The sequence below is a fragment of the Erinaceus europaeus genome, chromosome 1 (assembly GCF_950295315.1).
Source record: "Erinaceus europaeus chromosome 1, mEriEur2.1, whole genome shotgun sequence".
NCBI classification, from domain to species: domain Eukaryota; kingdom Metazoa; phylum Chordata; class Mammalia; order Eulipotyphla; family Erinaceidae; genus Erinaceus; species Erinaceus europaeus.
In genome coordinates this window covers 118,908,824-118,932,584 of record NC_080162.1, presented here as the reverse complement: position 1 = coordinate 118,932,584, position 23,761 = coordinate 118,908,824, and the positions used below count along the sequence as shown (strand labels likewise).

Sequence of the window (23,761 nt, the reverse complement as noted above, 5' to 3'; positions counted from 1 at the left end):
ATTATTAATGATTAATACATATGCCTTAAAATTAAGCTATAGCCTGATTAACATGAAGTATTGAAAAAAGCTTTATACATTATGACTTATAGCCACAATGTGAAAATCATTAGGAAAATTTAGACATCTTTAATTTCTATTTAATTCAAAATAGAAAGGGTAAGAGAAAAGAACTTACTGCAACAATCATAATTGCATTATCCAAAAATCCAAACCCTATGAAAGGAATTGCATTGTGGATAAATACTGAAAAACACAAAAAAACAGAAAACTATTTTAAGACTCTTTATTACTATGAAATGACAAAAACAGATCATCTGATTACAGTTTCCTATACAGTGTATCTGATAATCTATGGAATTTGATTTCCATTCTCTATTGCCAAAAGATTCTATTCCTGCTATGAGGTAGAAGCTACACTGGTAAAGAAATAAAACATGACATGTAAAATAGTTGTTTAGGCTTTTCTGTTTACTTAATAGCATAGCAACACAAAGACAAAGGGCACACAATTATGGCAGAACAAATAAATATCATGAATGCCCTGTTTTACCTGCTTAATTGCTGTGCATCACTCATTTTAAAGATTGATTTCATGCATTGATTTCCATAAATAATAAAAACTGATATGAATAATTTTTCAAGGAGATGAGTCACTTTTATTCACCAAACTTTTTTTTAAGAAATGTTAGGAAAACAAGATGGTCTTAGCTCCACTAGGCATCTATGTGCAAAGTTTTGTATCCTCCTCTTACTCCACTGACATCCCTTAACACATTCACAAACTACAAACAAGCAATATTTGGTTTAAAATCAAATATAACTTACATTATTTTTTTTTATTTATTCCCTTTTGTTGCCCTTGTAGTTATTGATGTTATTGTTGTTGGATAGCACAGATAGAAATGGAGAGAGGAGGGGAAGACAGAGAGGGGGAAAGAAAGACACCTGCAGACCTGCTTCACCGCCTGTGAAGCAACTCTCCTGCAGATGGGGATCCGGGGGCTCGAACCGGAATCCTTATGCCGGTCCTTGTGCTCTGCACCACCTGCGCTTAACCCGCTGCGCTACAGCCCGACTCCCTTAATTTACATTCTTTCTACACAAAGCACACCATACTTCTTCTATCTGAACAAGCTGAAAGAATACATGTGTAACCAGGAAGAGAGAGAATGTGTGTGTGTGCTTTTTTTAAAGTTTTTTTTTTTAATTTGGGCTTTTAAATTTTTTAGTTTTATTTATTTGACAGAGACAGTCAGAAATTGAGAAGGAATGTGGAGACAGAGGGAAAAGGACAGAGAGACACCTGTTACACTGCTTCACTACTTGAAAAACTTCCATTTTTTTTCTTTTTTTACCAGAGCATTGAGTAGCTGTTATTTATTTTTTTAAATTTTTTGTTTATAAAAAGGAAACACTGACTAAATGATAGGATAAGAGGGGTACTTCACACAATTCCCACCAACAGAACTCTGTATCACATCCCCTCCCGATAGCTTTCCTATTCTTTTTTGGTTTTTAATTTTTTATTAATAAAAAGGAAACATTGACAGAACCATAAGATAAGAGGGGTACAGCTTCGCACAATTCCCACCACCAGACTTCCTTATACCATCCCACTGATAGCTTTCCTATTCTTTAACCCTCTGGGAGTATGGACCCAAGATCATTATGGGATGCAGAAGGTGGAAGGTCTGGCTTCTGTAATTGCTTCCCCACTGAACATGGGCGTTGATAGGTTGATCCATACTCCCAGCCTGTCTTTCTCTTTCCCTACTAGAGAAAGGCTCTGGGGAAGCAGAGCTCCAGGACACATTGGTGGGGTTGATTGTTCAAGGAAACATGATTGGCATCATGCTAGCATCTGGAACCTGGTGGATGACAAGAGAGTTACCATACAAAGCCAAACAAATTGTTGAATAACCATGGAGGACCTAAAGGCTGGAATAGTGCAGGTGAAGAGTTGGGGGGGGGGGCTCTGTTTTTGTAGATAGCTAGTTGTCATATTTCAGTTATATTCCAAAGGACCTCTGGCTATCCTAGTGTTTGTTGTTTTTTCCCGAGCCTGAAATCTGATATGCAGGTGGATCCTAATTATTGTCTGGGGAGATGATGTCATGGCTGGCAGAAGGACCAGAAAACAGAGAAATCAGAGAAGTGAGTAGTTCCCAAATATAGGAAAGGAGTATAAATATTGTTGACTTAAACCCCATTGATTTGATGTGATTTGAGGCCCCATATTCAGCTTAGGAGCCTATGTGACCTCTGCATCCCTGTAGATCTGACCTCACATTCTGTGGTCACAACTGTCCCAATATCCAATGTTCCAAACTGCCCCAACATCAGGACCCATCTTCCTCAGGTGTAGCATAGAGTATGTTGTCCATCCTCCCTTCGGATGATGGAACATTCACTACCATTATTGATCCCAGTTGAGGGCAAGGTACAATGGGGGGCCCACAAAGGGGTCTATTTTGTTGTTGCTGATAAAGATGACAGGTAATAATGGGGAGAGGGATTTATTTGAGGTCTAGGTCCATCATGTCTGTTTGGGAATCTCAGGACTCCCCAGTTAGGGCCCCAGCTGATGGGGTAGCCTGATAGTGACTAAAGAGTCATCCTTAAAGTATGCCAGTCTCTTGCCCTTATTCAGCTTGTGCAGTCTTTGCTTTGATGAGGTTAGCTTTGGAGTGAGTGAGAGAACTGTAATAGGAAGTAGGTGAGAAGGGTATCTAAGTCTAAGTAGACAGTATTGTCTAAGTAGACAACATTGTACTACCTCACTGCAGACTATTGTGTACTTTTGTTTTCAGGTATATATTTTGCCCTAATTTATGGATACATGTGAACATATGCTCTATCTTATGGGACCTGGTCTATATGTAGGTTTTGGGACTTTGTTAGGAAGTGAACCTCCTGGATTGGAATTAGATAATACTATGAAAGGAAAGGTCTCACTTTAGTAATGAAGGTGAAGGGTTGACATTCCATGCCTGACATCTCTGGACACAGTCTGAATTGAAGCATACTGAAGTGGTACTCATTACTTGATTAGGTTGGGATCATCAGATGCAATATCATTTGGTATGAATTGAGAGTAGCATGCAGGAAAGTGAGCCCCATCCTAGAGGTTCCAGGACTGGGGAAAATATAGGCTCTATAGAGGAAGCGGGAGGTTCCTGCTATCTTAGGATTTCAGAAGAAAATAGATAGTTATTGCTTTAATCACATTATTGGGCAATTGGGATAACTTTGAAATATCCCTTTGTTAGGATTTGCTATATCATACACAGCATCACCATAATTTATATCCTTTTTTATTATTTGTATATAACTGTAACACCGGTTGCTTCAATTCCCCCTGGTCTAAACTTTTAAGAGAGTCAACATATCAAAGAGTCAGCTTATATATTAAAAAGACTCAGTCTTGTGATTTAAAAGTTTGAGATATTCAATCAGCTTTTCCCATCTCATATCAATTAAATAGTGATGTATATGAATACAAATTGATAGGAGTGGACATAAACAACATTCCCACCACCAAAAGACTGTGTCCCATCCCATAACCTGTGAAGCTGAACATCCACCCTCAACCTCAACCCTACTCCAAATACAGTCAAATCCTGCTTTGAGTTTCCCTTTCTTTTATTCTTTCTCAACTTCTGTTGATGAGTGGGATCATCCCATACTTAACATTATCCTTCTGACTTAGCTCACTTAACATAATTCCATCTAGTTCTACCCAAAATGGGTCAGATAAGGTGGGTTCATTGTTCTTAATAGCTATGTAGTATTCCACTGTATATATATACCACCACTTTATCATCTGTTGTTGGACACCTGGATTGCTTCCAGGTTTTAGCTATTACGAATTGTGCTGCTATGAACATAGGTGAACACATTTCTTTTTGGTTGGGTATTATGGAGTCCTTGGGGTATATCCCTAGGAGAGGGATTACTCAGTCATATGGAAGGCCCATGTCTAGCTTTCTGAGAGTTCTCCACAGAGGTTGGACCAATTTACATTCCCACGAGCAGTGCAGAAGGGTTCCTCTGTACTCACAGCCTCGCCAGCATTTCTTGCTGTCTTTTTTGATATATACCATTCTCACTGGGGTGATGTGGTATCTCAATGTTGTCTTTATTTTCATTTCTCTGACAATCAGCAACCTGGAGAAATTTTTCATATGTTTGTTAGCCTTTTGGATATCTTCTGTAGTGAATGTTCTGTTCATATCCTCTGCCCATTTTTGGACAGGGTCAATTGCTTATTTGTTGCTAAAGTTTGCTGAGCTCTTTGTATATTTTGGTGATTAGTCTCTTGTTTGATGTATGGCATGTGAAGATCTTCTCTCATTCTGTGAGGGGTCTCTTTATTTGTGTTATAGTTTCTTTGGCTGTGCGGAAGCTTTTCAATTTGATGTAGTCCCATTGGTTTGTTTCTGCTTTAGTGTTTCTTGCAATTGGGTTTGTTTCATTAAAGATGTCCTTGAGGTTTAGGTGGGAAAGTGTCCCACCAGTGTTTTCCTCTAAGTATTTGATAGTTTCTGGTCTGACATCCAGGTCCTTGATCCATTTGGAGTTGATTTTTGTTTCAGGTAAGGTGGTTCAGTTTCATTCTTCTGAATGTTAAAACCCAGTTTTATCAGCACCATGTATTGAAGAGAGCCTCCTTCCTCCATTCACTACTTTGGGCCCCCTTATCAAAGATTAGATGTCCATAGGTGTGGGGGGTTATTTCTGCGCTTTCAATTCTGTTCCACTGGTCTGTGTGCAGATTTTTGTTCCAGTACCAGGCTGTTTTGATGATGATGGCTTTATAATATAGTTTGAGATCTGGGAGTGTGATGCCTCTATTTCTGTTTCTTTTCCTCAAGATTGTTTTGGCAATTCTGGGTTTTTCTGGTTCCAGAAAAATGACTGTAGTTTTTGTTCTATTCTCTTAAAGAAATTTGGTGGATCCTTGATGGGTAAAGTGTTAAATTGTATATGGCTCTGGGGAGAATATTTATTTTGATGGTATTAATTCTTTCAATCCATGAGCATGGGATGTCTTTCCATTTCTTGGTATCAGTTTCTATTTCCTTGAATAGTGACTCATACTTTTCAGCATACAAGCCTTTCACTTCTTTGGTCAGGTATATTCCTGGGTATATTACTGATTTTGCTGCAAAAGTGAATGGGAGTGATTTCTGGATGTCTTCTTTTTCAGATTTAGTGTTTACATAAAGAAATGCCACTGATTTTTGTACATTGATTTTGTAGCCTGACACCTTGCTATATTGCCTAACTTCCAGTAGTTTTTTGCTGGATTCTTTAGGTTTTTCTATGTATACTATCATATCATCTGCAAATAGTGAGAGCTTGACTTCTTCCCTTCCAATCTGTATTCCTTTGATTTCTTTCTCTTGCCGGATTGCTATGGAAAGAAATTTCAATTGGACGTTGAAAAGTAATGGCAATAATGGACAGCCCTATCTAGTCCCAGGCGGAATTGTTTCAGCTTCTGTCCACTGAGTACGATGTTGGCTGTAGGTTTGCTATATATGGACTCCACTATCTTGAAGAATTTTTGTAGTGTTTTGAGCATGAATGGGTGCTGGATTTTGTCAAAGGATTTCTCTCCATCTATTGAGATAGTCATGTGGTTCTGGGTTTTGCTTTTATTGATGTGGTGAATGACACTGATTGACTTATGTATGTTGAACCAGCCTTGCATTCCAGGGATGAATCCTACTTGGTCGTGATGAACAACGTTTTTGATATACTGCTCTATCCAGTTGGCCAAGATCTTGATTAATATTTTGGCATCTATGTTCATCAGCGATATTGGTCTGTAGTTTTCCCTTTTTTGTGTGTCCCTATCTGCTTTTAGTGTCAGGATGATGTTGGCTTCATATAAGGTGGAAGGGAGTGTTCCTGTTTCTTCAAGCCTGTGGAAAAATTTTAGAAGTATAGGTATTAACTGTTTCCTGATGGTTCTGTAGAATTTGCTTATGAAACCATTTGGTCCAGGGCTTTTGTTGTTGGGGAGATTCTTAATAACTATTTTGATATCTTTGTCTGTGATTGGTGCATTTAGGTTTTGTAGTTCTTCTTGGTTCAGTTTTGGAAGGGCATTATGTTTCTAGGAATTCTTCCATTTCTTTCGGATTCTACAGCTTTGGGGTATACAGTTCTTCGTAGAAGTTTTGCAGGATTCTCTGTATTTCAGTGGTGTCAGTTCTGATTGTTCCTGTATAGTTTACAATTCTATTAATTTGAGTCTTTTCCCTTTTTTTTAAGTGAGTCTGGCTAGGGGTTTGTCAATCTTGTTTAATTTTTCAAAGAACCAACATGTGGTTTGATTGATCTTTTGTATGGTTCTCTTATTTTCGATGTTATTTATTTCTGCTTTAATTTTAGTGATTTCTGTCCTTCTGGTTGCTTTAGGGTTCCTTTGTTCCTCTTCCTCTAATTCCTTAAGATGTGTAGTAAGGTCATTTATTTGAGTTTTTCCTGTTCTCTAATGTGATTGTATGGCTATGAGTTTCCCTCTCAGTACTGCCTTAGCTGTGTCCAAATATTTTGATAGCTGTATCTTCATTTTCATTTGTTTCCAGGAACGTTTGAATTTCTTGTTTGAGTGTCTCTCTGACACAATGGTTCCTAACCTGCATGTTGTCAAGTTCCAAATTGTGACTTTTAGTAATTTTCTGTTTGTTGTTAAATGTTAAGTTTTATTCCACTGTGGTTTGAGAAGATACTTGGGATGATGTCAATGCTCTTGAACTTGTTGATGCTGTCTTTGTGTCCTAACATGTGGTCTATCATTGAGTATATGTTGTGTGGATTTGAAAAGAATGTGTATTCCAGTTTTTTTGGGTGAAGAACTCTGAAAATGTCCAGGAGGTACAGTCTGTCCATTTCATTTAATTCTCGTTTCTTTGTTGATCTCTGCTTCACTGATCTATGTGTGAGAATGGGGTATTAAAATCTCTCACTGTTGCTGTATTACTATTGATGTATTTTTGTAGTTCTTTCAGTAGGTTTTTGATGTATTTAGATATTTCCTCATTGGGTGCATAAATGTTAATAATTGTTAAATTTTCTTGGTTGTTGATCCTCTAATCACTATGAAATGGTTTTGCCTATCTTTTATAACTTTACTTTAAAATCTTTTGGGTCAGAGATGAGAATGGCTGTTCCTGCCTTTTTTTGTGGTCCATTAGCCTATAGGATAGTTTTCCATCCTTTCACTTTAAGCCTATGTTTGTCTTATTCAGTCAGATAGGATTCTTGCAAGCAGCATATGGTTGGGTTGTGTTTACTGATTCATCCTACCACTCTGTGCCTTTTGATGGGGAGAGTTTGAGCCATTGACATTTATTAATATTATGGATTTAGTGTATTGTAATACCATTATTCAACAATTTTTTTTATTTGTTCTGATATATGGCAAGTATTATGGTGATGTGCTTGTTTTTAAGAGGTCTTTTAGAACATCTTTCAGGGCAGGCTTGGTGATGGTTGCCTCCTTTAATTGTTGTCTGTCTGAGAATATGTTGATCCCTCCATCTAGTTTGAATGAAAGTCTAGCAGGATATATTATCCTTGGTTGAAACCCGTTTTCATTCAGAGCTCAATAGATATCTTGCCATTCTCTTCTGGCTTTTAAGAGTTTGAGTGGAGAAGTCTGCTGATAGTCTTATGGGTTTTCCCCTGTATATGACCTTTTATTTTTCTCTTGCAGCCTTTAGGATCCTTTCTTTAGTCTTACCTCTTTTCATTGTTTTTCTCTTGCAGCCTTTAGGATCCTTTCTTTAGTCTTACCTCTTTTCATTGTTTTTCTCTTGCAGCCTTTAGGATCCTTTCTTTAGTCTTACCTCTTTTCATTGTTTTTCTCTTGCAGCCTTTAGGATCCTTTCTTTATTCTTACCTCTTTTCATTGATGTGTCTTTGTGTTCAGGTCTGGGTTGATTCTTTTTGGGACTCTCTGGGCCTCTTGAATCTTAATGTCCTTTCTGTTGTTTAGGTATGGGAAGTTTTCTTCCATTATTTCCTCTAGAATATTTACTTCCCATTCCTCTCTTTCTTCCTCTGGTAGGCCAATTATATGAATGTTAATTCTTTTGAGATCATCCCATATGTCTCTGTAGTTGTTTTCAGTGTCTCTCAATCTCTTTTTGAGCTCTTTTATGTTTCCTTGTTTTCTCTAGCTCATCCTCTGTCTGGCTAATTCTATTTTCTGCTTCTGTTAGCCTGCTTTCCCTTCCCTCAGCTTCTTCCTTCAGTTCAGTTACAGTATTAGCTTGTTCTGCTAATTGACCTTTTAGTTCAGCTATTTCAGCTTTCAGTTCTCTAATTACCTTGGGGTATCTAGTATTTTCCTTTAGGGTTGACATGTTGTTTCCCTAATTCTGATAGCCCTTTCCTTCATAGTTGTCTTCATTTCTGTGATTATTAGGTTTACTATTGCTTACATACTTTTCTTACCTATGGTTACTTCTGACTGATTTGGAGTTTCCTCTGGGCTCCTGTCTTGATTTATTGTGGTAGCAGTTTTATTTGCTCTTGATTTAACCTTTTTTTTAATTTATGGTTTTTTTTTTAATTTTTCTGTTCTGTTGTTGTTCAGTTGTTGTTTTGAGTACAAGCCACACTATATTAAATACCTTTATGACAAATGTAGTCACCCAACCTCAGAAATTACAACAATAGTAACTGAAGCAAGGATTGATGCAGTTTAACTAATACCAGTTAGCTGAACAACACCTCCAGTCCATGAAAAAAAAGCAACCAAGTCCAAAAGAAAAAGAAAAAGGAAAAAAAGGAAAGCAAGAATAGACAATTATGCAAATCTACTGTCTACTGTAAATTCTAGGGATAGCAAGAGGATAAAGGGAAGTAAAGAAGAGACACACACACAGAGTCCACTCTGACTCAGATTTCTTCCCCCAAATAATTCACAAACAAGTATCAACGTATTCAGAAAGCAAAAGAAGGAGGAAGAAAGAAGACATGAACAAAAAAAAAAAAGAGCAGTGAAAGAATTTTTTGTTTTTTAATTAGCTAGGAGGTGGGAAAAAGGCGAGTGGTGGGAAGAGATCGAAACAAGTTCCTCTCACACTGGATAGGACACCCAGTCACCTATCAATGGAAAACAGTTAATTTTGTTCAACCTGAAGGAGAGGGCAAAAGGGACACATGTACATAATAATAATAAATAATAATAATAAATAGAATAGAATAGAATAGAGTAAAAAAACCCTAACAGTCAGTCTGCAGCTTGGACTGTTCCTGATGGACTGGCTGCAGGCAGCCTGAGCAAAGACAGCCAACTGTAACAAGTATCAAAAAAAAAAAAAAAAAAACCCTTCCAAGTAGTCTCTCTCAGGCAGGTGTGAGGCTCTAATTGGTCAGATATTTTGTCACTCAAATAGAGCTCCAGCCACTTAAAAAAAAGAGAAGGAAAAGGATTGGAATGACACTCTAGGTAAGCCAGGAATCTTGGTAAATAGCTCAGCGGGGAGCCTGCTAGGAGTGGCTGTCTCACCCCTGGGGGCTGGTTCTGGGGTGGGGGGGGAAGGTTGAGCTTCAGAATTAATCAAAAGATTTCCTTTCTTTTTCCTCCTGGCCTCTGTTTTCTAACCCAAGTGTGGTTATCACCCTTAGGACCCCTTATTCACCCCCCCTACTGATGGCACAGTATCTTACCCTATCCAGAGAATCCCTGGTCATAGGCTGCTGCTTGTAAGAGCTCATGCCAACTGCTACATCCAAGTCTCCATCTTGGCTCTGCCTCCCCCCCTTTTCTTTTAATGCGATTTAGTTCACAAAAAGTAGTAAAATATAATTCAGAGGTTTTGAAAGTTTGATATTCATACAGTGAGTTCTGCAATAATCATGCATAACTAACAAGCTGGGGTGGTGGTGGGGGTAAGCCTTACTTATGATGAAAGAAACATAGGATACATCCTAGGTTAATTTAAAATTCATTCTTGTTATCAACCAAGAATATCCAACATCATTTTAATGATCAAGATGGCACTAGAGGCTGAGGGGTGGTACACCTGATTGAGTGTACATGTTACAGTGCACAAAAAGTAGTGCTGAAGCCCTGCTCTCCACCTGCAGAGGGGAAGCTTCAAATTGGTGAAGCAGGGGAAAATAAATAATAAATATATTTAAAATATATTAAAACTGTAATCAAATTGGACATTAACAGAATGGGATTTTTCAATTAAACGGTCTTATTTAGTTCCCTGACCTTTGCCTAACTCTAGCTGCTTACCAACCATTAGTCATTCAGAATTCTGGAATAAGTAGCTTCTAACACATGATCTAATTTATTTTGAAAAAGCAAAAATTCCATAGCCAAAAGAGTTAATGACATCTTTACTTCATTAAATAAACTTTACTTTTACAGAGAGAAGGAGGAACCTCTTCATAGAAACCTCTCAATCATCTTCTCAATGATCTTTGATATGTACATATGGCAAAGTAACTACAAAATCTTTGGGAAAAGTTAATCTTTTGGTTAATTTAATGGCAGCTCTGAAATTAACCAGTTAGAAATGTGTCTAAACTGGATGTTTAAAGATATTAAGCTAATAATAGACTAACTGCCATATTAGCAAATTTTCATCAACAAGTTGATTGCTGTAGCAATCAATTTCAACTATAAAGTATAATGTAAAACAAGTATATCTTGGAGATAAAATTAATTTCAACCATATGAAAAATAGTTTTCAAAAATTAAAGAATGCATGCTGGCTAACCACTGAGCTCTTAAGATATAAAGATGTGGTTACCAATCGACAAGAAGTATGAGTATGATGAGTCCTATAAATATTTAATTTCAGTATGTTCAAAAAGAATAACTGAGGGCAGGGAGACAGTGTAATAGTTATGCAAACAGACTCATGCCTGAGGCTCCTCAGTCCCAGGTTCAATCCCATGCACCACCATATGCCAGAGCTGAGCAGTGCTCTGGTGTTTCTATGTGTGTCTCTTTCTTTGAATCTCTCTCAAAAATAAAATAAATAATTTTTTTTAAAAAAGAGTAACTGTATTATAATGTTGGGAATATATGACTATAGACTCAGTATATGGCTGTAGACTTAAGAGCAAGAAAATAATGCTTGAGAAAGAAAAGTGTGAAACTGACTTGGTATTTGGGAGATGTTTATTTCTATAAGTAATATTCTATCGCTAAGAGATTAGAAGAACTGAAATTAGATATGATTTTGCTTAAAAGTGCATAGTATGTACTCTACTGTAATATGTAAGATATTCTGCCAACTGTCATTTCCTTAACTCCCCTTGGGAAATCCTATTCTCTAGCTCAGCAATTGTTAGCAAATCACATCTAATGTTTACCTCTAAACTCTACTCAAATTTATTGTACTATTAAATAAAGTTCCTTGACATTTTTTATAATATTTCAAACTCTATTGCATTTCTTTAAACAGTTATTATCATGATAAAGAAAGCACACCAAAGTAGCATAACCTTCTTCCTGGTAGTTTGAAATAAGCTTTACTTTTCTTCAGTATCATAAAAAGCAAATCTGAAACATTTTCTCCCCCAGAGAACAATTCTACCCAGCCTTGAACATAAAATTTAAATTCTGAAGTTAACCCAAATTAATCCAAACTCTTCCTGGGAACTGAGAAAACTTCTCATGTAAGTAGAATTCTATTTCTAAATTGTAACAGTACTGGATACTGGTAACAAGATTAGAAAATTTGGGGAGTATGTGCTTTAAAAAGTTTGAGAAATACAATCAATTTTTCCCCTCTCATATTAATTAAAGTGATTTATATGACTACAAATTAATAGGAGTGTACACAAACACCATTCCCACCACCAAGACTGTCCCATCCCATCCACTGGAAACCCCCCCCCCCCCCCCGCCACAAACCATCCTGGGAAGCCAAACATCCACCTTCACCCTCAAAAAAGGGCTTTTACTTTGGTGCCCTACTCCAAATTCAGTCAAATCCTGCTGTGAGTTTCCCTTTCTGTTCTTCTTTATCAACTTTTATTTATGAGTGGGATCATCCCACATTCATTTTTTATCTTTCTGACTTAGCTCAATTAACATAATTCATTCTAGCTCCATCCAAGATGGGTCAGAGAAGGTGAGTTCATTGTTCTTAATAGTTGCATAGTATTCCATTGTATTTATATACCACAGCTTTCTCAGCCACTCATCTGTTGTTGGGCACCTGGGTTGCTTCCAAGTTTTAACTATTATGAATTGTGCTGCTATGAATATAGGTGCACACATATCTTTTTGGTTGGGTGTTATGGAGTTCTTGGGGTATATTCCCAGGAGAGGAATTGCTGGGTCATGGAAGGCCCATGTCTAGCCTTGTGAAAGTTTGCCAGACTGCTTTCCATAGAGGTTGGACCAGTTTACATTCCCACCAGCAGTGCAGAAGAGTTCCTCTGTCCCCACAGCCTCTCCAGCATTTCTTGCTGCTGTCCTTTATGATGTATGCCATTCTCACAGAGGTGAGGTGGTATCTCATTGTTGTCTTTATTTGCATTTCTCTGACAATCAGCAACCTGGAGAAATTTTTCATGTTTGTTAACCTTTTGGATCACTTCTGTAGTGAATGTTGTTTTCATATCCTCTGCCCATTTTTGGATGGGGTCAATTGCTTATTTGTTGCTAAAGTTTGCTGAGCTCTTTGTATATTTTGGTGATTAGTCTCTTGTCTGATATATGGCATGTGAAGATCTTCTCGCATTCTGTGAGGTCTCCTTGTTTGTGTGATCGTTTCCTTGATCGTGCAGAAGCTTTTCAACTGAGGAAGATGGGTCCTGATATGTTCCTACTCATGCCCACAGAATGTGAGCTCATATCTACAGGGATGCAGTGGTCACATAGGCTCCTAAGATGAATATGGGCCCCAGACCAAATCAAATAGATGGGGTTTACAGTCAACAATATTTATACCCCTTTCCCATATTAGGGAGCTACTCTCTTCCATGATATTTTTTATGGTCCTTTTCCAGTCATGACATCATCTCCCCAGACAGTAACTTGGATCCACCTGTATATCAGATTTCAGGGTCTGGGTGAAAAAAAAAAAAAAAAAACACTAGTATAGCTGCAGGCCCTTTGAAAATATAACTAAAATATGCCTACTAACTATCTACAAAATGGAGTGCCCCCCAACTCTTCATCTGCACTATTTCAGCATTTAAGCTGATGATTATCAACAATTTGTTTGGCCTTGTATGTTAACTGTCTTTTCAGCCACCAGGATCCAGATGCTAGCAGGATGCCGGCCAGACTTCCCTGGACAGACAACCCTACCAATGTGTCCTGGAGCTCTGCTTCCCCAAAGCCCCACCCTTCTAGGGAAAAAGAGAGACAGGCTGGGAGTATGGATCAACCTGCCAATGCCCATGTTCAGTGGGGAAGCAATTAAGAAGCCAGACCTTCTACCTTCTGCATCCCACAATGACCTTTGGTCCATACTTCCAAAGGGTTTAATAATAGGAAAGCTATCAGGGGAGGGGATGGTATACAGAATTCTGGTGGTGGGAATTGTGTGGAATTATACCCTTCTTATCCTATGGTTTTGTCAATGTTTCTTTTTTATAAATAAAAAAAGAAAAAACTTGGGGAGGGGGATAATACAAGTCCAAAAAGGATGACAGAGGACCTAGAATGGATAGTATTGTTATATGTAAAACTGGGAAATGTTATGCATGTACAAACTATTGTATTTACTGTTGAATGTAAAGCATTAATTCCCCAATAAAGAAATTTAAAAAAAAGAAAAAAAAACTCCTCTGTTGGTGGGAACAGTGTAGAATTGTACCCATTATTTAGTAATTTTGTAGATACTAATAAAAAATGTAAATGATCAAAGTGAAGGTTAACATAGAAATAATAAACTTAAAAATTATAGGGTAATTTTTGTAGTTTAGATATCAATAAAGTTGATCTCAAGTGAAAAAACATACATCAACTCATTTTGGTGTCTAGTTATATTTTATATAATAAGTAATTCTCTCAAACTTTAGTAATAAAGATGGTCTTTATATCTTAAAAAAAAGATCAGAATACTTCTAATACTAAAGTATGACTTAAAAACTAGACATGTATTTTGCTTCAGCATAGTGGGATAATCTGGAAATTTTAGCTTAGCTTGCTGACTTCTGTATTATAAATGAATGATACATTTACTTCAAGTCCCAAAGATAGTTGCACAAACACTTAACAATTATATTCAACAGAACCATTACCATATCTCAGCTGTCCTGGGGTAGGTGGTTCAGCTTCCAATTTTTCTAAAAGGGGAAAAGAAAAGGTGTGTGGCAAGAATTAGTTAGAATAGGAAGATTCTTTTTTTTATTACACTGCAGAAAATAGAGTAGGTTTGCGAAGTTGGAGAATGATTATCAGAATTTATTCATAATTATCCTTTTGTTAATGAGTAGGTTATCCATACAGAAAAAAAACATAACTGTATGTACTGATTAAATTATAAGACTAAATTAAAAAATACTTTTAATTTAAAATCTACCACATTCTGTATGTCTGAGCTAAGCAACTTTTTTTAAGTACCTTCATCTATGTAGTGAGCCTATTTATAGTATATTTCTTTGAAAATATACTAGATGGCTTAACATGCAAAAATATTCATAGCAGGTGGCCGGGTGGTGGCGCACCTGGTTGAGCACACATATTACAGTGCACAACAGCCTGGGTTCGAGCCCCCAGTCCCCACCTGTAGGGAGAAGGCTTTACGAGTGGTGAAGCAGGTTTGCAGGTGTCTCTATCTCTCTCTTCACTATCTTCCCTCCTCCTCTCAATTTCTGGCTGTCTCTACCCAATAAATAAATTAATTAATTAAAAAATATATATTCATAGCAGAGAAAGAGGGCTATTCAATATTCTTTAGAAATAAAAACATTTTAAAGTAACATGACAATGACCTCATGGGATTATGTTATGTTCCCTAATTTCCCTTGATAATATCTGAACATTTTGAGTCTTGAAATCTATATTGCTGAACAATACAGAACATTTTGTACAATAAAAAAAGAATACTATTGAAAACCACATATACGGCTTAGGATATTTACATAGTAAATACGTAAGGCTTCCCACACAAGACAGTGGGAATCAAGAAAGACTTCCTGGTCAGAGGGTAGATAGCATAATGGTTATGCAAACAGACTCTAATGCCTGAGACTCCAACGTCCCAGGTTCAATCCCCCGCACCACCATAAGCCAGAACTGAACAGTGTTCTGGTAAAACAAAAAAAAGAAGAAGGAGGAGGAGAAGGAGGAGGAGGAGGAGGAGAAGAAGGAGAAGGAGAAGAAGAAGGAGGAGGAGGAGGAGAAGGAGAAGAAGGAGAAGAAGAAAGGCTTCCTTCCTGAGGCAATACCATAGGCAGTGCTCTCGTAAACCAGAGGAAAAAAAAGTGTGGGGGTTGGAAAGTAGAGCAAACACCTTAACACGCCTGACAACCTGGTTGCACAAGATCTCTCTTTCTCTCTCTCTCTCTCTCTCTCACACACACACACACACACACACACACACACACACACTTCTAGAACATTATCTGAAATTTTAATATTAACTGAATAGGTTCAAAAGTATAACAGATATAAGAAAGCAGAGTTAATGCCAATAATGATATATAAAAATAATGATTTCTGTGAACAGTTTTCTAAAGAGATACACATGACCCACAAACATGGAGAAATGTTCCACTTATTAGAAAAATACAAATTAAACTACACTGAGATTCCATCTCTCAGCCCCATGTAGAAAAATGAAACTAGACCACCATCTAACACCATACACCAAGGTCAAATCAATAAAAGACCTAGATATTAGACCAGAAACTAAAGTATATAGAATAAAATGTCAGTGAAATCTTGCAGGACCTTCACATCAAAGATGTATTTGGAGACTCAACTCCCTGGGCATGGAAAATGAAGACAAGAGTAAATAAACGGGATTATATGAAACTAAGAGTCTACACATTAAAAGCAAACTGCACAAGGATTACCAGGCAACCAGTAAATGGGAGAAGACATCTGTGCATCACACATCAGACAAGTGACTGATATCAAACATCCCTACAGAATTGGTACAGATCTACAAAAGAAGCAAAAATAATCCAATAAAAAAATGAACCAAATAACTAAACAGTTTTCTTTTTTCTTTTTTGCTGGTTAAATTATTACTTTTTGAAAGGGTTAATGCTTTACAGTGCAACTATTGACATATGCATACAATTTCATTAATTCTTATAGCCCCTGAGTTTGTTTTTTTTTTTCCTATCCACCCTCACCCTCCCTTCCCTAGTTTTGCTTTGGTACAATACACCATGTCCAGTCCATGTTTCACTCTGTGCCCTTCCTCCCCAGAATCCTTTGCTTTGGTGCAATACTCTATGTCCAGTCCATGTTTCATTCTGTGCTCTCCCTGACAATTTTCTAAAGAAAAGATACACATGACCCATAGACACATGAAGAAATGTTCACTTATCAAAGAAATGCAAATTAAAACTACACTGAGATACCATCTAATACCCAAGAGAATGACTCACATCAACAAACCAAGAAATGACAGGTGTTGGATAGGTTGAGAAAAGGCACTCTGCTACATTGCTGATGGGAGTGCAAACTGGTACAGTCTCTTTGGAGGACTGTATGGAGAGTCCTTAAACAAATGAAAGTTAATAATAAACAAAGTTAATAAAAGATAAATGCCACTGTTAAGTATTTATCCAGTGGATACTCAAACACTAATTCAAAGGGACATAGGCACCCTTATGTTCATAGCTGCATTATTCATAACAAAGAAAGAGTGGAAGCAGCCTAAATATCCATTGAAAGATGACAGGCTAAAGAAGCTATGGAATAAGGGGCCAGGTGTTGGCGCACTTGGTTGAGTCCACGTTACAATACACAAGGACCCGGGTTCAAGCACCCGGCCCCCACGTGCAGGGGGAAAGTGTCATGAGTGGTAAAGCAGGGCTGTAAGTGTCTATCTCCCCCCCCCTCAAATTTCTGGCTATCTCTATCCAATATATATAGATGATTTTTAAAAAGCTATAGTATATATATTCCATGGAAACTACTCTACAATGGAAAAAGATGATATTGTGTCCTTTGGGACAAAATGGATGAGACTAGAGGTAATTATGCTTAGCAAAATAATGTAATGAAATACAACTAGCAATGGTCTCACTCATATATGGAATCTAGAGATTTGACACATACGAACTTAAACACACACACATAAGCTAGCTGTTTCTAGGACTAGTGAGAACTACTGTGGTTAGATGGGAGGATGGGAACACAGAACTTTGGTGGTGGGTGTGATGCAGAACTATACACTGTAATAGTAAAATATTGTAACCCACTAGTAACAGGAAATTAAATATGGGGGGGAGGGAAGAAAACTGCCTGCTCAGTTCTCTGGCCCACTTTTTCATTGTTTCCTTTTGTTGAGCTGTTCTTTCTAGATATTTGATATCAATTGTTGGTTTGACATGTGATGTGCAAATATCTTCTCCTAATTACTAGTTATCCTTGAGTAGTTTGCTTTTCAGTTTGATGTAGTACCATTTATTAATGCTTGTTTTTATTTCATATTCCACATGCCCATGGACTCAAGTCTCCAAATTTGTCACTGATGTTTTGACCATGCAATGTTTTGCATATATTTTCTTCTATAGTATTTTAGAGTTTCTGGTCTAATACCTAAATCTTTGATTCACTGTGATCTGATTTTGGTGCACGGTGTTAGATGATGATCTAGTTTTATTTTTCTACATGTAGCTATCCAGTTGTTTCAGCACCATTTGTCGAAGAAGCCTTCTTTTCCCCATTGAACTACTTAGATTTTTAGTGAACCAAAAATTCTAAAAGGCATAGTGAAACTTACAAAAGTAAACAACAAATAATGCTAAATTAAAATGAAAACCATGCTGTGTGAAAAATAAGAATGGCAAATCACATTAAACATGCCCCCCAAAATCAAACATGCACCAAAAGAGGTTATAAAACTACACAGGAAGATTTTTAAATAATTAATATAAATAAGTGATATGCTTACAAAAACTAACATTTAAATTGAGGAGCAAAAACACACTTTAAAAGTAGCAAGAAATTTAACTTGGCAAATGTTGATAAGTCTTTTTAATGAAATAAAAGTTACTATGTGTAATGGTATTCCTTTTTTAAAAGGCATTAAAACAATACAACTACATATGCTGTACAGGAATACATTATATCATAGATGGAAAACTTAAGCAAGCTATAACAAGAGAATTCATCTTGGAGCACTATTAAGTGGTAGATATACTTACTACAGGCATAGTTCCACAGGTTATTAGATAGTCATTTTGGGGGGCAGGAGATGTTTTGCCATGTGTAAGGACCCAGGTCTAAGCCCCCAGCCACCCTCTGGGAGCAGCTGCACTGAGAAGCTTCACAAGTCCTGTAGCAGTGCTGCACTATCCCTATCTTTATATCCCTCACACTCTAAATTTTAGAAAAACAAAAATGAAAAAGAAAATCTGCTGAAATTGGAGGAGTCCTGTAGGCATGGAGGCTCTGAGATAATCCTGGACACACAAAAAAAGGGGGGGGGTTTACTTAATGCTAGGAAGCAGCAGAGATTTCTTTTCAGCCAGTGATTTCTTTTTAGCCTTTCCCTTTTTAGTCACTCAATAAAGTCTTTCATAGGGTGTTAGAGCTAAGAGGACCGTGAGGAACCATCTCTGCCAGAGGCTCTTAGCACTGGGTAGTACTTCATCCTAGAAGATGTAGGCTGTAGGCTGTTTTTAATGTGAAATGATACTGGCATTAGGAATTGTAAACACCTTCAATACATGACAGTCCTACATAATGATGAACCATCCAACCTGAATGCCAACAGTATGCCCAGTCAGAAATGCTGTACTAACTTCCTACTCTGCATATGTAAGCACTGGGGCCCAGAGATGTTATCTAATGGCACACCCTAGATCCTCATTCTCTTGTTCAACTGCTCTGCTCTTTCATTATTTTTTTGTCTTTTTTAGATAAAAAGAATAAGGCAGAAATGCCACAGCACTGAAACTTTACCCCAGTACAGGGGTGGCAAGGTGATCAAATCCTGGGTGTGCACATGGCAAAGCAGGCAACCTCCCTGATGAGCTATCTCACCAGCCCTCAATGAATAAATTCTTCATAGAAAATAGAGAACCAAGAATAGATAATATGTGAATATAGGAAACTCCTGAAACACTGACACTTGAAACTGAAGTAAAATACAAATGTTCTTTTCATATAGTTTCTTCACTCCCAACAAGTAATCCTTTCAAATAAGTAACCTCCAAAAAATCTATCAAAATTAAAAGAGGGAAGAAATCAAGTAATGTATCAAGGTTAATAAAATATTCTTTGAAAGAGAAAATTAGTTTCTGCTTTTTTTATTTTCCCCGTAAAACATGAATGACCTAAAGTTTCAAGCTAATCTTCCCTGCTAACCATGAAGAAATGTGTTTCAGTAAAAAGAAACTCACATAAAAATCCAAAGGACTTGACATGTGTGAGCGCACGTGCGTGCGTGTGTGTGTGTGTGTGTGTGTGTTGTGGAGGGGTTGGGTCACATCGTGACCATGTTACAAACTTTCTAGATCTTGGTTTCATGTTACAAAAACATTAGCTCCATTAATTCTTGATTCAATAGCTCCTTTCTATTGCATAACTAATAGGACAAAAAACTAATAGGATAAAAAATTGCCTAACTAATAGGGTATCACTTAAACATTCTTGTGGAAGCACACTTACATGATTCAGGATATGTCTAAGGATCAGCTTCAAAAGATGATCACTGACAGGTAAGTCCTACTATTAATTATTGTTCAGCAGCATTTTAATACCTAGCAATATGATCTGAAATCATCTAGAAAATAAACATGTCTTTTTCTCTACTTTGTTCTAACAAGAGAACTAACAAACAACTGTTGCACTGAAAAACCACCAGAACCTGTAATTAAGATACATAACAATCTATCTATTATAGAAACTAAATTTTTTTATGATAACCTTAAAGTGAATATATTTTCAAAAAATTCAAGAATATATTTATTAAAGACTGAGTAGGTTCCTAAGTTCAGTTTGTACTCTCCCTTTTTTGTTCTCAAAGTTCCTTGGCAGGTGCTCTTTCTTTCTTCCTTTTAATTGTTTTATTTGGGGGTTAATGAATTATATAGCACATTTGTCTATACATGTGTATGGCTTCCAGAACTGTGTAACAGGTATCTGCTACATACTCTTTCCTACTCACTCATCTTAAACAATGTCATAATTTTTGCTGTTTCCTTCTCACGTGCTGTGATTATTTCAACAATATCTAAAATTCACTATTTAAACATCACTAAATGTAAATGATTTTAGAGAAAGAGAAGGGAGGGAGGAAATAAATATATATATGATATTGTTAAAGATTAATTAAAGGTGCAGATATCATTTTATTATTCCCAGTTTAAGGCTAAGATAGTAAAAATATTCTCCAGATAATCTAAAAATTGATGTAATGCGAAGAAAAGACTACCAAAAAAGACTACTGAAGCATTCTTTTTCAAACAAGCATAAAGTTCAGTTAAAACAGATGCTTTGCTACTTGCAACAAACATACAAATAACACTGTGATATTGTACTGTACCAAAACTATCAGAGGTCTCTGCTGATACTTCTTTCACTCGTTTGGTGATGGTAATCTCAGGTTTGGGGTATCTGCCTGCTGAAAATATTTCCAAATCAAAATATTTATTTGAATCTAAATGTATCCAAGCTGGAAATATACAAAGCAACCTTAATAATCAAGTGGAGCAAGGAGAACAGACTGAAATTAGTCTGTGACCTTTAACAATCTTCAAGGTTAGGGATGTAGGTCAGGTAGAATGCAGGGGGTTCCAAGTTTATTTCTCAGCACTTAATATGCCAAAGTGATTCCTCATTAAGTAAATACAAAATGCATAATATAAATGCACAATAACATAAATATAATTTTAAAAAAATTATTTAAAACAGTAAACTCATAAATTAAAAAAAATGTTAAGATAAGAAAAAATAACTTTACTATAGTAATCTATAGTTTAACATTTTAGAGACACTGAAAATTAAAGTGTTTCTTTTATAAGAATTATTATCATTAATCCTTTTTGTTTTTTTTCCAGATAAGAGTTAGAGAGGCAATGAAACAGGGTGAAAGACTATAGCACTAGAGCTTCCTTCAGCATGATGGGGCTGGATTCGAACTGGATGGCACACAAGGCAGGGCAACACACTATTCAGGTAAGTTATGTCACTGACCTTATAAAAAACTACTTCAAGTACTTTGAGACACGACTAGTACTTTCCTTATTATCTACCACAATATGAAAGAATCGCCATACTGTTTTCTAAGTTTGTATTAGCTTACAACATTTTATCCTTGGTGTTTCCTTTTTTCTTTTTTAAAGATTCCCTTTTAAATTTTTATTTAATTTTTTTTTTTACCTTTTTATTCATAGGAGAGAGAGAAATTGAGAGAAGAGGAGGAGATGAAGGAGAGAAAAAGAAAGACACCTATAGCACTGCTTCACCTCTGGTGACAGGTCAGAACTAGAGGCTTGATCCCACATCCTTCTAATCAGTAACATGGACCCTCTCCCAGGCATACCCGCACACTGCCCCACTATCCTTGGTATTTTCAACAGCATGAAATATCTCGTAGAAATACCTAAATGTCTTTTTATGGACTGTATAGAAACTCTGGAAAGCCACTTCCTCTAGCACACTGTCATCCTCTATATCATACTTCCTTCATCTTCCTCATTTCTGTGTGCAAAGTTGTCTTCTCTGAGCTCCTCTGATGTATTACTAGTCTCTCAAATGCAACCCCCATCATCCTCATTTCTGTGGGCAAAGTTGTCTTCTCTGCACTCCTCTGGTACACGCCTCATCTCCCAAATGCAACGTCCAACAGCAATGTCACACTCCTAATCAGCTGTCTTCTGCAACTCCACCTATAATACATTAAAATTTTCCTTCAACATTATCTTTTTTTATTTCTTTGCTGTACTTTCATCTTTTGTGGTCCATTTTGATTCCTTGTTATCCACTTTTATAAAAAGGTCTAAAGGATTAAACCGACAGTAGGACAATACAACTGCACATTTTGTTATCTCTGTATGAAGAGAACTAACAGATAAGCAGTGACCAGTCACTGGCTGACTATGAGAATGACTGCTCATGACCACTTGCACATCTATTTTGACAGTGATTTGTGAGAAACTAGTAGCCACAAAGTAGTACTTCATTTAAATACTGACAACTAGTAAAACTAGGACTGTATTGTTGGAAACTAGTTTCAGATAAATAGAACATGATTATTTAAAAAGTTATGCTCTCAGGAACCATGAAATGTAGGAACTGCCTATAAAAACAAATAATGCACCCTACTAGGGAGAGAGAGAGACAGACTGGGAGTATGGATCGACCAGTCAACGCCCATGTTCAGCAGGGAAGCAATTACAGAAGCCAGACCTTCCACCCTCTGCAAGCCACAATGACCCTGGATCCATACTCCCAGAGAGATAGAGAATGGGAAGGCTATCAGGGGAGGGGGTGGGATGTGGAGATCAGGTTATGGGAATTGTGTGGAATTGTACCCCCTCATATTATGGTTTTGTTAATGTCTCCTTTCTTAAATAAATAAAAAACAATAATAATAATCAATTGTGTTCATAAAATAGGTGTAAAAAAATCAAGGCAGTAGAATTAAACATATGTATTTTGCATGTGCAAATTAAAGGGGAAAAAGAGGACAAAATTCTGTTTCTTAGAAGTTAAATATTTTCAGTTTGTGGTGGGGGGAGATAGTATAGTCATCATGCAGAAAAACCTTCATGCCGAAAGCTCTGAGGCCCCAGATTCAACCCCCACCAACCTTCACTGCCACCATAAGCCAGAGCTGAGCAGTGCTTTTTAATCAGGCTTTTTAAACCCACATAGGCATTCATCACTGAAGAAGAAAAAAGGTTAAAGGTTATTAGAAAAGAAAGTTGCAGAAAATAGTTCCCATTCTCAAGGATACCTAAATATAAAAGAGAAAAAAAAAATAAATTGCCACTAAGGAAATAGAAAAGATATTCTTGCCAAAGATACAAACTGAAACCTATCCACTAGGAGACAAAATCAAATCAAGTTCAAGCTACAAAACAGCTGGCCTGTAAGTGTTACAACTGTCAAGGTCAAAACAGCCAAGGAGAAACCAAGGAAGTGTTCCAGACAGAACGAAATGGAAAGCATAACAGGTGTAAACGTAACACAATAAAGCAGCATTATTGGGACAAGTGATAAAGCCCGAATGGCATCAGCGTTAGATACACAGGGAAATATTCTGTTTTGTAGGAAAATATAATCCAGTTGTAGTAAATGTTGTGATGGCCTTAGCTGCCAGAGGTCCTGCCAAGTCCTCCACAGTCACTGGAAGGGACTCTCCCAAGGCTCAAACCCAATTCATGGTAGTCTACACCTAATTATAGCTCATATCACATAGACAAGCTCACCCATCTCAGGGCAATAATGAAGTTATCCTCTCTCTAAAACCCTCCACAGGTTAGGCTGAGACTTCCACTAAAATTCAGGTCTTTCAGGGACTGGGCAGTGGCACACCTGGTTGAGCACACACATTACAGTGCAAACGGACCTATATGCTCAAGCCCCCAGGCCCCACTTGCAGGAGAAAAGCTTCAC

General features: G+C 37.0%; 1 protein-coding gene across 4 annotated transcripts in view; it reads right to left on the bottom strand.

The window, feature by feature from the left end:
- Positions 1-23,761, bottom strand: part of TMEM65 (transmembrane protein 65) — a 40,376-nt gene that overhangs the window by 7,837 nt on the left and 8,778 nt on the right. The window contains exons 2-4 of one of the 4 annotated variants that reach the window (XM_016187162.2): positions 20,685-20,762; positions 14,251-14,295; positions 179-246 (exon numbers count right to left, since the gene is read on the bottom strand). In XM_016187162.2, the coding sequence (XP_016042648.1) occupies positions 179-246; positions 14,251-14,295; positions 20,685-20,762 (191 nt within the window). The remainder of the gene's footprint in view (positions 1-178; positions 247-14,250; positions 14,296-20,684; positions 20,763-23,761) is intronic. The other 3 variants (XM_060195366.1, XM_007520817.3, XM_060195382.1) reach the window with 3 other exon arrangements.